Below are 12775 nucleotides of genomic sequence, written 5' to 3'. Positions count from 1 at the left end.
CTAGGATTCTGTGACTCCGCCGCCACACTGGGGGGGCTCCTCAGTGCCTGCTGCTGTCCCCACACCTGCCCCTTGCAGACACCACTGCGGATGGCGTTTATTTTTGAATCCTTGCTCCACACTAGAGTGAGGAACCGGTGGCGGCTGGGGAGGAGGGAGGAGCAGGGCACAAACGTGCCCTGTTTGCAGGAATAACCACGTTGTTTCTCTCCTGTTTGGACGCCGCTTCACGAAGGCTGTTTGCTACCTCGGTCCTGGCATCTCTGACGATGGCTTTGACCGCACCGAGTTCTGGGTGAGCTGGAAACACAAGAGGGACGCTGCTCCCACCAAAAAATCCCTGGGAAACTATTGTGGGGACCCCGAAAGACACGGCTGCGGGTCCTTGCGGTGACACGGCTGTGCCAAGCGTCCCTGGTGAGCCAGGGCAGGCGCAGAGAGGCGCTCAGTGTGAGCGAGGCCAAGGCTGACGCCCGGTCCAGCTGCCGACACCATCTGGTCCCGTGGATTCGGCTCAGGGGGTGTTTGTCTTTTTGCCGACACGTATAACGCGCTTTCGAATTTTAAAGCAATAGGTAAGCATAGTGCAATTTTAAAACTAATTAAAAGAATGCACTGGATAAGAGTTAGGCTTTCCCTTAGGGAAAAGGGTTTATTTTAATTTAAAAAAAAAAGCATCAAGAGGAGCACTTGAAAAAGTAAACATTTAAGAAATGTATATTCACACAAAGATCACGTGTCTCTCGCAGCAATCACACAAATGAACATCATCCTACCTCATCAATGCCAAGGCAACTTCCTATTGCACTGCCTTTTTAAGAGGGTAATTTTAATAAAGACAAGCTTAGCATAGTAAAAAAAAAACCCAACAACAATAAAAACCTTTTTAAAAGAAACCTTTTTAATAGAAAGGCCTTCACTGAAGTCAAACAAACAACTCAAGACTGGATGTCCTTTCAAAAGCTCATCCCAGAGTTTACAGTCACGATTCACTAAACACTGGGTGAAATTCTATGGTCGGTCTCATGAAAGGGCTTGGAGCAGATCAGCAGTTCCCTATGACCTTCAAATTTATGAGTCTGCAAAAAGTTAGCTTCATGGTTACAGATGCAGCATCTGCCTCCCCAGCCAGAGGCGGCGGCAGCAGCAGCACAGCCAGCTCCTGCCTCCGCACAAGGACACGGCTCCACTGGGACTGCTGTAAATTGGAAACAGGGCCCAAAAAAGCACCCGGAGGCCAACCTCACTATTAACCCCAAAGCTGCCTACTGCTGTAAATTCCTGATCTGAAGCCTCTTAGAAGAGACAGAAAAGGCTGAAGTGAAAGGGTAAGAGGAAAGCGCATGGAAAACATTCTTTTTTCCTTTTGCTCCACCAGGGGCTGAACAAAGTGCTTTTTTGCTCACCCGTGACGTTGTCGGCCACCGCAGCGTCGTGCCTGTCCCTGTCCGCTCGTCCCGCCTGTCACAGGCACCACGTAGGGCAAGACACTCGCAATGCGACACCGGGGACACTCTCCGAGGCAGCAACCCGGGAGGAACGCAGCCTGTCCCTCAGAAAGGGCGCTGGGAGCCCTGAGGAGCTTCTCCACCGAATCGCTGGGGATGGAGAAAGCTGCTGCCCTAAGACACCAGGTGTTACAATTCCTCACCCATTTCTCCACAGCGAGAGGAACCGCCTGGGGCACCACCTCGTCACCCAGCCAGAAGTGTCACCCATCGAGAGATTTCCAAAAGAGCCCTGAGTCACGTTATATCCCTGCAGTGAGGGGCCGGGGGAAGCCCTGCTCACCAGCCCTCAAGCTGGGAAGGAGCAAGAAGAGCAGATGAGATGCTCGAACGCTCCACAGACCTGCTGGTACCACCGCTGGCCCACGCACACACGCTCCCACAATAAACCCTTTCACGGGAGCTCACGCTAAAAGTTCATCCGTTGGGGTTTATCCTCATTTCGCTGGCGTGTGCCGATGGTGAAGGCCAGGGAAGGCAGCCTGCTCTGCTGCGGATGGCCCAGGAGCCCTGGGGAGGCTTCACCCCGGGGTTTAGACACGGACCAGCTGCTCTGCCCTGGCTGCTGCCCGCGGGGAGGCACTTGCTCCGCCGGCTGAGCGCGGTGCCGACCTCCCGCCGAGACAACCCGCTGCCCACAGGCCTTCCTGGCAGCGTCACCGACACCGCTCGCAGAAACTCGATCTTTTTGCCATTTAAACTGTATGTGATTCCGTAACGCTGCCCACATTCCTTTCTAAATATAAGGGAGACCTGAAGTTGCTATAGCACGCTTTGGCTCCTGGGTTCAAGAGGTTGGATCCGAACATGAGCGGCGGGATGGCAGAGCCTCGGGGGCAGCCGGGAAGGGTTTGACAAGGGACACGTTTCAGTTTGACACTGACTCCACGGGCAGCCTGAACGCTGGGATTGTTGAAGACAATTTAACCACCTGCGATTTGGCGTCATGGGTTTGCAAAGCGTCCCGGCAATCGATGGCACGGGAGACCCCCAAACAGGTCCTGCTTCCACCCCAACACGCTCTGGCCTCTGATGGGTTTTCCAGCACCGACAACTAATGAAGATGTGCCGGGACAAAGTAAAACCACGGGCAATATATCACCCCGTTATGAGACACGAGGTCGACAGCTGAGTGGCTTCAGTCGCGGAGGGGATAATGGGTGCTGGATGGTTCCCAAATCCCTCCCAGCTCTTAAACCGAGCGAGTTCTGCCATCTGTCACCGCCCCAGTGCCGCGACCCACCACTGACACAGTCCCCGAACGCCCCAGCAAGAAGAAAACAAGATCTGTCACCCTGCAAGCTCCAAGATGATGCACATCGGCACGAAAAATGCGAGCAGTGGACCCGGCCGGTCTGACCTGCTGCACCATGGGGCACCCAACCCCAGCCTATTTTTATCAGTGGGCAGCAACGCTCTTTAACCAATGCTCCGACGTGCCGGTGCCCAGCGTGTGCACCCAGAGACAGCCCGGGCTTATCTGCTGCGCTGGGGTGGCCACAAGGACACACTCACATGCCCCAGCATCTATGCCAAACTTTTGCTAATAAAAGAGTCAGTCACCAGCTCTTGTGACTGCAGAGAACTTTCCAAATGCCAGAGTAAAACCAGCGCAGAGACGTCCCCTTGCGACAGCCTCTGATTTAGAGCCTTACCCTTCTGTTTCCTAATTATCCCTGGGTTATCAATTCTGCATAGGTTAACGCTGACAGTTCTAACAGCCACCATGGGCTTTGCTCAGAGAACACCTCAATGGTAGGGAGAGAAGGGGGAGTTGGTAGACGGAAGGAAAGGCGTCGAAACACAATGGACTGAAACTTTTTGCAGGGAGAAATACACAGAGAGAGGAGCACCGGCATTCTGTGAAGGCGAGACAGAAGCCACGTAGCCAAGGATTGATCATAAATGAATGGAAAGAGGAAGAAGACCACAAATGTCACTCGTTTCCTCCAAGGAGTAGCAAACACATTCATAACAGCGCCAACAAATTAGGAAGCATTTGTTTCTTCATTGCCACACCTACTTCATACGTGGTTTTGCCAAGTCTGAGAAGCATGAGCCAGGACTGGTGGAGGGGAGGGCAGCTGCTGCTGCTCCAACCCAACCGTCTGTCTTCTCAAAACAGTTCTTCAGACCAAAGAGAGGAACAGCTCACATTTCTTCTGGCGTCAAGTGTAACCTCTGGGCTACAGCTGCCACAGAAGCCGGGCTGGGAGTCAAGCTACAGATTCTCCGATGCAGACCTACCAGCATGACCCAACACGGGGCTCTGCACGGCTATGGGATGATGGAAAAACCCAACACCATCAACAAGGAACCAGTCGAGGAAAAGTCAGCTGTAGTGGCCCCAGACCTGCACCAGGAACAATCACCAGCTCACTGACAGTCACAAAATCTGTTTGCTTCTACATCCGGGGCTCAGATTAGGCTCACGGCAACGCCTCTCTCTTGCCATCACCTCACCTCAGGGGTGGGGAGAGGGCTCTGGAGGCTGCTGGGCAGACGAGGCATAGTCGCACGCGTTCAGAGGAGCTCCACAACATCAACATCAAGCTCTGCCATGGTGTGACCTGACCCCTTTTCTCCTCCCGAGCACCCAAAACCACAGGACCCGATGCCTCGGGCATGAGGGAAAGGTGTGCTTGAAAGGTCTGGGCAAGACCATGTTAAAACAGGCCTAAGAAGGTCCAAGGGGAAAATAAGGAGAGCCACAGGCAGCATGCAACACTCAAGAGAAAATAATTACAAGTACTCTGGGAACAACATGTCAGGTATGAGATTAAAAAAAAAAAGCTTTCAGCTATTTCTTTGAAGATTTTAGTTTGGGAAGGCTGAAAAAATTTGTAGTGCATGTGAGCAGGACACCAGTGACTGCACCAGAAGCCCTTTTAAAGCAGTGTCCTCCACAAGTCCTACCTTAGCAACCTGGCAGTGGTGCCCCGGGCCCTCCCGGCCTCTAACAGCGTGTGGTCCTACGGGCACAGTCACCACAATTAGGTACCCCGACAAGAGCCTCCGTTCTCGGCCGGCAAGACCTCAAAGCAGCACAATCTACTTGCCTTTAACACAACACGAGATACTTACCCATTAATATACTCAACAGCTTTTGAACTCTAGAGTTTACTCCAACGATTCGGTAGAGCCCTTGCTCGTTGATCCCTAGAAAAAATAGAGAGCTTATTAGGAGAATGTCACAAGAGCTCCTAACGTTTCTTTCACTCCTTTGGCTTCTCTAATAGTGAAAATAATTAAAGCCTCTCACCCAACTACATACAAATCAGCTCAGGAATCAAAGATCTCAGGACACCTTTCCACCACCCTGCAGTAGGCAAGGGAGTTGGGGCTGCACACGAAGGAGATGCACTTAACATGCAACGAGACCCACGTTTCCCTGCGAGGGGCTCAGAGGCTGACCAGCTAGCCCGTCTGCACACAGCCTTCTCAGGAGGTTTAGGGCAGGGAGTGCCATGCCCACCTACCTGCTACCCCACGCGAGGACAGGCTCCGCGGGATCCCGCATGGAGGGATGCTCGGACAAAATCCCCAGTTTCGGTCCCTCCCCCCGTTTTGCCTGTCCAGCGCCTTATTTTCTAACTCTGCCCCTCTGTTTGCTAACCCCAGCCACAGGCAAACGCGTGTCTTGGCAAAGGCATCTGCCCGAGCTCATTACAGAGTTTATCTGATGTGGGTCTCTGATGGTTAATGAGTCATTTCTGTTCATGAAAAGAGCAGGTAAGCAATTGCTCCGCTAGAAACAGCTGCAAGGCCATCCCCCGAAACAAGAGCATCTGGCAAACTGCTCTACCTCTCGTTTCGACAGCGTGTATGCATTTCTTGATAATGCTGAAGCCAATATTATCCAGCTGGGCAGCTGAAAGGGAAGAGAGGAGAAATGATGAACACCCAGCAGAGGGAAAGCTTCACGCTGAGCATGGCACTCGCCCCGCGCTCGCCTCTGACATTCACAGCGAAACTGTGCCACTGCCCAAACCAGGCGAGGAGGAAGGTGAAGGAGATAAATTAGCTGTTCAGGCAGGAAGGCACAAGCACAGTAGCTTGTACCAGGTGTAACCCAGACGAGTACAGAAGGTTAATCCGTCATTTCAGCCCCCGCATCCCTCTGAAGCGGCACCTCCCACGCCTGCGAGCCGCAGAGCCCCAGGCCCTGTCAGGCATTTATGCCTGCAGTGGGTCAAAATATTAATTTAGGATGAAGGTGAGATAACCCAAAGAGACCTTTATCTTCTTTGACAATAGGCTGCTTGGGGAAAAAAAAAAAGCAAATTACAGATGACACAACAAATCCTTGCAAATGGCACACAAGGCAGCTTGCTTGATAAGCGCCAGGTAATTCCTAAAAAAACCTTCCAGCTCTCCACACAGCTAACCAAGCCATCTACGTGCTGGAGAGCTGCCTTCAGCCCGAGGCCATCTCCATCACCCCACACTGGGCACCACCTGCAGATCCCCGGCTTTGGGACAGCAGCGTGGGGCCCCGAGGTGCCTTGGATCTCTTACTGGGGCTTTTCAGGTGGCTTTGTGCAGATGTAGGTTCTTCCAAGGACAAGCCATACGACAGGTTAGAGTATTAAAATGTGACGGTAAAAGAAGAACCGGGAAAGAAAGGAGTGGAACAGAGAAGCAGGAGGAAACTGTGAGCAGGTAGAAGCACGGAAGTAAAAACACACCACGAAGACGGGAGAGCTGATGGCACATGGTGACGGAAGAGCAATAGGGATGGGAGACAGGAACGAATTTCGGGTCAAATCTCCCTGGGGAGGCAGCCAGAGCCAATCCCAAACCCCAACGCTGCCTGCACCCCGCTAAGGCAGACAGTTCTGCCGTCCCGTGGGGCAGAAGCCCAGTTAAACACTATTGTCTCACGAACACTCTGCACTACAGCCATTTGCCCTCGCTCTATGCAGATGTGCACAGTTCAAGAAGGGCCCCTTCTTTTATTAGCACAAATGAAATATTTATTTGGTGCAAATTAGGATGTCCTGAAGGCAGCTGACTCTGCCTATAAAATAAGATCTAAAACATTCAAGTTAATGGAATGTAAAACTCAATTAACTCATGCCGTTGCAGGTTTTCACATTTAATTTCAAGATATTACTAATACATGGATCCAAATACCTGCTGGAAGAACTCATCCCTTAGTCAGCTTTCCATCACTGCCTGGAAAACACTGCCTGCAGACACCTATTTGTTAAGGAAAATTACTTCCTCCCTAGAGAAAGGTTTGGGGAAGCCTTTCACAAGGCAGGAGCCCCGCAGAGAAGGGTTCACAAAGTCATCCCGCGCTCAGGGCTGGGCTGAGCACCAGAGGCCACGGCCTCCCTCCTCCCACCTCCAGCAAAAACCTTTCACCCTGGCCGGGCAACAGGACGAGCATCCCCGGGGACCGGGGCAGAGCCAGTGCCCGCTCCGCTGCCCAGCCTCCGCACTGCCGGAGGATCGCGCCGCGCGGCGGCTGAGCGATTTAAGGTGCTGAGCTCCAGAGGGTAGAAAAGGTGCTGCAGAGCTTAGAAGCAGAGGACTTTACACCTGCATAGGCCTGAGGGAACGCCACGCTGGACGAGACACGGAGCTGTGTGTTATCAAGGGCACAGCAGGAAGGGATCAGAGCCCAGGGCCAGCAGCGTCCTCACGGCGAGGCACGTGCCTTTTTTCCCTTTTGCATTCCCCCTGTTCACATCATTTATTTAAACACAGACTCGCTGCTGCTCCACGATAAGCTGCCAGCTCAGCGGCTGCCTATGGCTTGCCTGGTGCTGGTCCCTTACTAATCACTTGTTCTGAGTTCTCTGCTGGTGGTGTTCCTTGTTTGATGAATGGCACAAGAACCTGAAAAAGCAAAACAGTTGAACAGCTCTGTTCTGTTTTTCTGGGCAAGCACAGTGAAGCACCGAGCCAACAAAAGCACACAAGTTGCAGGGTGCCTGTGCCATAGGATGTGTGAACATCCAGAAGCTCCAGGACCCCTTGCTGGGCTCCTGAGGGCTCTCCAGCACGGCTCCCGACCACTCACCGAGCATGGAAGCAGCATAAAATCAACACACCCATCCATCCATCCATCCATCCATCCATCCATCCATCCATCCATCCATCCATCGCTGGGGCACAGCCCACCACACCCCAGACCACTGATAAACACAAGCACAAGGGAACTACAAAGCAGGAAACCACCATCTAGAAACCCTTTCATGCCGGCAAACCTGGTTCAGCTTGTCTTACTAGACCTGGCTTAGTACCGGCCATAGCCCTGATCTTTCAGCACCTCGACTCGGTGTTGTCCAGCCAGCACCGATCACCATTTCAGGCTCTCTGCCACACGCTCTAAGTGCCGACCCGCTCCCTAGGTGGGTTTCCCCTCAGTCCCTCGCATGTTTGAAGCGGAGCAGAAGACATCTACGGACATGCGCCCTCCCTGTGCAGAGCCCACCACGGCCCCGCCACGCTCGGCAACAGAAGAGGGAGGAAACCAAGCAGTCCTTCCAGAGAGAGGTGACCAAGCATAATCCTCCCAAGGAGATGAATAAGCTTTTCCACTCGTTGCTGAGCTCTGGCTCAGGGCAGGTTGGGGATTTATTTGCAGTAGTTATACCCAGAACTAGTATCTAATTCAATATGCCAAGCGCCTTTATTCATCCTTAACTTTCAATGAGCATTGCAAAAGCTTGATCTCCCCTCTCACAGAAGCAGCTTCTCTTTATCTCGTTCATCTACCCAGCGATTCAGTTGGGCAGTGGCACAGTTCAGAGCCAGGTTTGTACCTGCTGCTGGCCAGACCTCACGCTCGCTCCGCTCACCCCAGCTTTGGCTCAGCAGCTCAGATCCCACTTGGCTTCTGTTTGATAGAGGCTGCAGGGGGCAAGGAAGGGGCAACAGATGGATTTTCAGTGCCAGAATGAGCCTGGACTGTTACAGCTCCATCCTCGGCCCTGCTCCCCTCCACGCCCTGGCAGCAGGACTAGCAGTCTGAGAGGGTTCAGCAAGATTAACAAAAGTAAAAGAAAAAGAAGAAAACCTGCTCCATCAAAAGGCCCACGAAACCCAAGTCTTCAGCCTCAATGACAGGCGCCGCTGCAGCGAGTCAGAGGCAGGAACGTGTGGACGGGATGCTCAGATGGATTTACATCATGGTGGAGCTGCCTCCTGCCACCAGCTGGGGTCAGGAAAGGAGAAAGGGGAGGCAGCGGATAGAGGGGACTCGCGGGGCTGCCACAGGAGAGCTTGGCCAACAAGCTTCTCTCCTCTTCACAACAGGCATGCCTAATGCCCACCCCTTGTGTTTAAAACAGCCTCTCAGCCACAACAGGGAGGGGATTTACAAACTCTTTTCATTATCAGAGGCAGTATTTTCCTCTGTTCACGCATTCAAGCCTGCTGCAGGGGCAAAGCCTTCAAGACTTGCTTCCTGCTGTTTCCCCTCCCTCGAGGCTCTCGCTCCGCAGGGGAAAGATGCGAAACACGGCTCCAGCCCAAGCTACATGCCACAGGCTCTTCCCACTGGAGCAGCATTTCAATGCACAGCTGAGATGAAGTATTCATGCTGTGATCTAGTAGAGAAATATTTTACATCAGCAAGAGGTGACACACGTCGCTGGGATTACAGCTGTTGCACACACACACACACACTCACCTGCCCTTCATGTAGCATTGTGTTTCTAGTGCTACTGAGCTGGCCTCATCCTGTTCTATTTTTGCCCAGCAGATTATCTCTATTTAATCCATTAACTCCTTCACTTTATGCTGATATGACATATCAGAGCATCAGAAAGGGGGTGAGGAGTCTGAATCAGCTCTGTTCAGCCTCGGACAGCCGTGCTGACTCCAGTTGTGTGCGTGTCGGTCGTGGCCGCACAAGGTCAAAGCAAATTCTTCCACAAAGCCCACCACACGCTCCTGTGAAGTGCCACGACAATTACTGTCCCTAATTCTTTCAAAGATTTTATGCGATTAAGAGCCACAGAGAAAGGGAACAACGAAGAAGCAGAGACAAGAGAAAAATGAGTTTTCGAGCCTTACTTCAAGTCTCAAGGTGCCAGTGAGCTGCCAAGATTGGGCAATGAAGATTGCTGGGGAGGGGCAGGTCACCGCGACAACCACACTAGCAGACAGGGCAGTTCAAGGCCCAGGGTCTGCAAAGAGCTTACAAAAACCAAGTCGACTTTCGATGAGGCCCTGAACTATAATAGGGAATCACGTGGATAAGGAAAGAGAGAGAAATGGTGGGGAGGGGAAAGGAAAGGAGTTCTTCTGTGCTTTGCCATGCAATAAGCACAAATGACCTGGAGGGTTTGTTTCCACAGAGCAGGGCAAGTCCTCCTGGTTTGCATCTAAATTCATCTGGCTCTAACGGTTCACGGGCACCGCTCACCCCCTCGAACTATAATAGGGAATCACGTGGATAAGGAAAGAGAGAGAAATGGTGGGGAGGGGAAAGGAAAGGAGTTCTTCTGTGCTTTGCCATGCAATAAGCACAAATGACCTGGAGGGTTTGTTTCCACAGAGCAGGGCAAGTCCTCCTGGTTTGCATCTAAATTCATCTGGCTCTAACGGTTCACGGGCACCGCTCACCCCCTCGGCTCGGCACGGCTTCCTCCCAGCTCCCAAAGCAGATTAAGATAAATCACCCCGTAGGCCGATGGCCATCTGGCCATGCAGCAGGATGCAAAACCCGAAAGCTCTGTAAAACGAGGTGGCAGCCAAAAAAGTAGACCTCACTACAGCACTGTCACCCTCTTCTAGACTAACACGAGCACAGGCAAGAGGCAGAGGTTTGCAGGATCAAGAATTGCACCTGGACTCCACTCAGTCGCTGCACTCCCTTTCAGTAGTTATAGGAAGCTCCCGCATCAAGGGCTGCGTGGCCAAGAGCCAGTCTCCAGATGGATGTGAAGCGTAGCTGGTGAGGCAGCAGGTCGCTACAGACATGGTTTGAATGAGGGCTGAGGCAAGTCAGCCCCAGCCAGAGATGTCTGTGAGTAATTGCTGGCTCAGGAGCACGGCTACCCCTTCGGCCGAGGGTCCCAACGCACCCCCAGAGCTGGGGCAGAAGAACCCACAGAGCAGACAAGGAGGATTGTCCTCATTTTTAAGATGGACCATTGAAACAGAAGAGGTACTAAGATGCCAAAGTCTCCCCAGCTGATTAAACCCCAGCTTTGTTCTCGTCTAGTAAAGACGCACAGGGAGAAACTCGGGATTTGGTGCATCCTCATCAAAGTCTCTCTGTACTTTGCCAGATGCTGAGCTGCTCTGGAGCGACACGACTGAGGCGTGGGCTGCAGCCCCTACCAGCTTCATCTCCAACACCTGAACCCACCTTCAGACTAAGCCCAGGAAAATCACCCATTTGGACGCCAGCAGTGGCCACCGCAGACAGAAAAAGCCTGGCAGTGAAGAGCCCGGGTGAGGCACCATCCCCAGACAGCCCTTACCTAGGGAAGAGGCATTTGGGAGCCCTGACCCAGGATCTGTCACAAGTTTGGCAGCTGAAGACCGAGATTAGACACTACAAGTAACCATGGGAAAGTCACAGACACGCTCAACTTGAGCTCTTGCCATCTCGAGGATGATTCCAACCTAAGTCACAGCCCCGGAGGATTTCTGGCTGACAGCACGGAAGACGGGAAGGTCCTGGTTTGACAAGCACTTCTTTCAGAAGTAGTAATTACTTCACCAATCCTTCCTTCCACCCCTAATGTCTTCCCTGCTTTCACATCACCCCTCAACAAAGTTTACAAAATGGTTATTTTAGCCCGTTTCTTCAGCCAAATCACCACGTACTGTCCTGGCTGAGCCCGAGGCTGTGTGCAGGGACAGAACTGAGCAAGCCCTGTTCTCTGTCTCTCAAAAAACTCATTTTGCCCCTCTGTATAACAGAGAGAAGACAGAGTTGTTCTGCGCAGGCCTCATGCCCAGCCATACCAACCTTCCTGAGTGTGAGGCACAGCATTTCACTGCGTGAGGATCGTCAGGGTCACATAAAACCAAGAGGAAAACAAAGGGGAGAAGATGGATGTGCAGCCAACGACACGGAGGACCGCGAGGGAGGCGAGATGCCACACCACAAAGAGCAGAGCAGAGGAAAAGACTGTTTTGTGCAAGGGCTGAAAATGGGTGCGAGGAACATTATCTGCAAATTATACCTATTATTGTGAGAAAAACACTTCTACTCAAGACAGAAATGCCCTGTCTGAGGCAGCATAAAAGTGAACTATTTACTAACCATCAACCTGGGCTGGGCTCCCGCGTGACCGATGACTTTGGGAGAAGGAGGGAAGGGGATCAGAGTTTTAAGTATTGCAATTATAGCAATTCAGACCTCCTGGGAAATGGCTCAATTAAGGGTTTTGAAACACAGGACATAAGAGCCAGGACCAGGTGCAACCACTCCTCTACGAACAAAAACAAGTGCTTTCTTGACCCAAGTCTTTGATTGCCCAAACTACAATAAAAACAGGGTGGTTTTTTTAGGGGCTCTTGGCAACACTGATTAAGCAGGATCTCCCTACTCTTTACATTTTTGCTCCAATTCCCCTTTGGACAAGGAACATCCACCCTCCAGATTCTGGCTCCGAAAGGGCAGGCACGCCAGAGCACCACGGGAACGACTCGGCACCGCTCTCCGTGGCCCCAAGTCCCACCACCACATTTCTGCGCCTCTTCCCTGCTAGGCGCCGGGTCCAGCTCCTCCTCGGGACCACCCACGCCGAGTCCTGTCACCCGGCCAGCCCCGGCCCAGGGGAGCAGAGCACAGCCTGGTGTCACCAGCACCGGCAGCTCAGCCTCCCCTGCCACGCCACCAGGGTCTGTGCAGCACAGCCACCTGCTCAGGGCTCTGGCTTGGGAGGGAGTACTTACTGCCTTCGCTTTGGTTGTCCTTGTTCGAGTTGTAGACCTGGAAAACACAAGAAGAAAGTCTTATGAAGACCTGGGAAGAGACTGCTGGCATGTGTGGCGTCACCCTGACGGGTGACAGCAGCAGGAGGACCTGCCTCGACCTCCCCCAGCAGCGCAGTCCCCAGAGATCACCGCAGCATTCAGCACGGCGGGTTGCACAGCTTCGAGGTCATATCAAAATAACAACGAGAGCAGCTCTTAAAATGAGAGAACGCAAATGAGATGGACTAGGTGAAAACAGAAACTAAAGGGGCTTTTAAACAAAACGCAGGTGAGCATTTCTCTCCTTTGAGCTCTTCTCCAAAATGCACATAAATGAAATAAACTTGGAGCACAGCAGACAATTCCCTTTACAT

At 52.4% G+C, this 12775-nt stretch overlaps 1 protein-coding gene across 1 annotated transcript in view; it reads right to left on the bottom strand.

Moving 5' to 3' along the window:
- LOC104274248 (rho GTPase-activating protein 26) overlaps positions 1–12417 on the bottom strand; it is a gene marked incomplete at both ends in the record, with an annotated part of 44392 nt that extends 31975 nt beyond the window's left edge. Inside the window, 3 exons of the mRNA XM_009869823.1 lie at positions 4593–4667; positions 5314–5379; positions 12381–12417. Of these exons, the coding sequence (XP_009868125.1) occupies positions 4593–4667; positions 5314–5379; positions 12381–12417 (178 nt within the window). The remainder of the gene's footprint in view (positions 1–4592; positions 4668–5313; positions 5380–12380) is intronic.
- Positions 12418–12775: the final 358 nt, after the last annotated feature.

This window comes from Apaloderma vittatum, unplaced genomic scaffold, assembly GCF_000703405.1.
Source record: "Apaloderma vittatum isolate BGI_N311 unplaced genomic scaffold, ASM70340v1 scaffold10580, whole genome shotgun sequence".
In the NCBI taxonomy this organism is placed as follows: Eukaryota; Metazoa; Chordata; class Aves; order Trogoniformes; family Trogonidae; genus Apaloderma; species Apaloderma vittatum.
The sequence above is the reverse complement of the archived record's forward strand: the minus strand, read 5'-3'. Positions and strand labels throughout refer to the sequence as shown.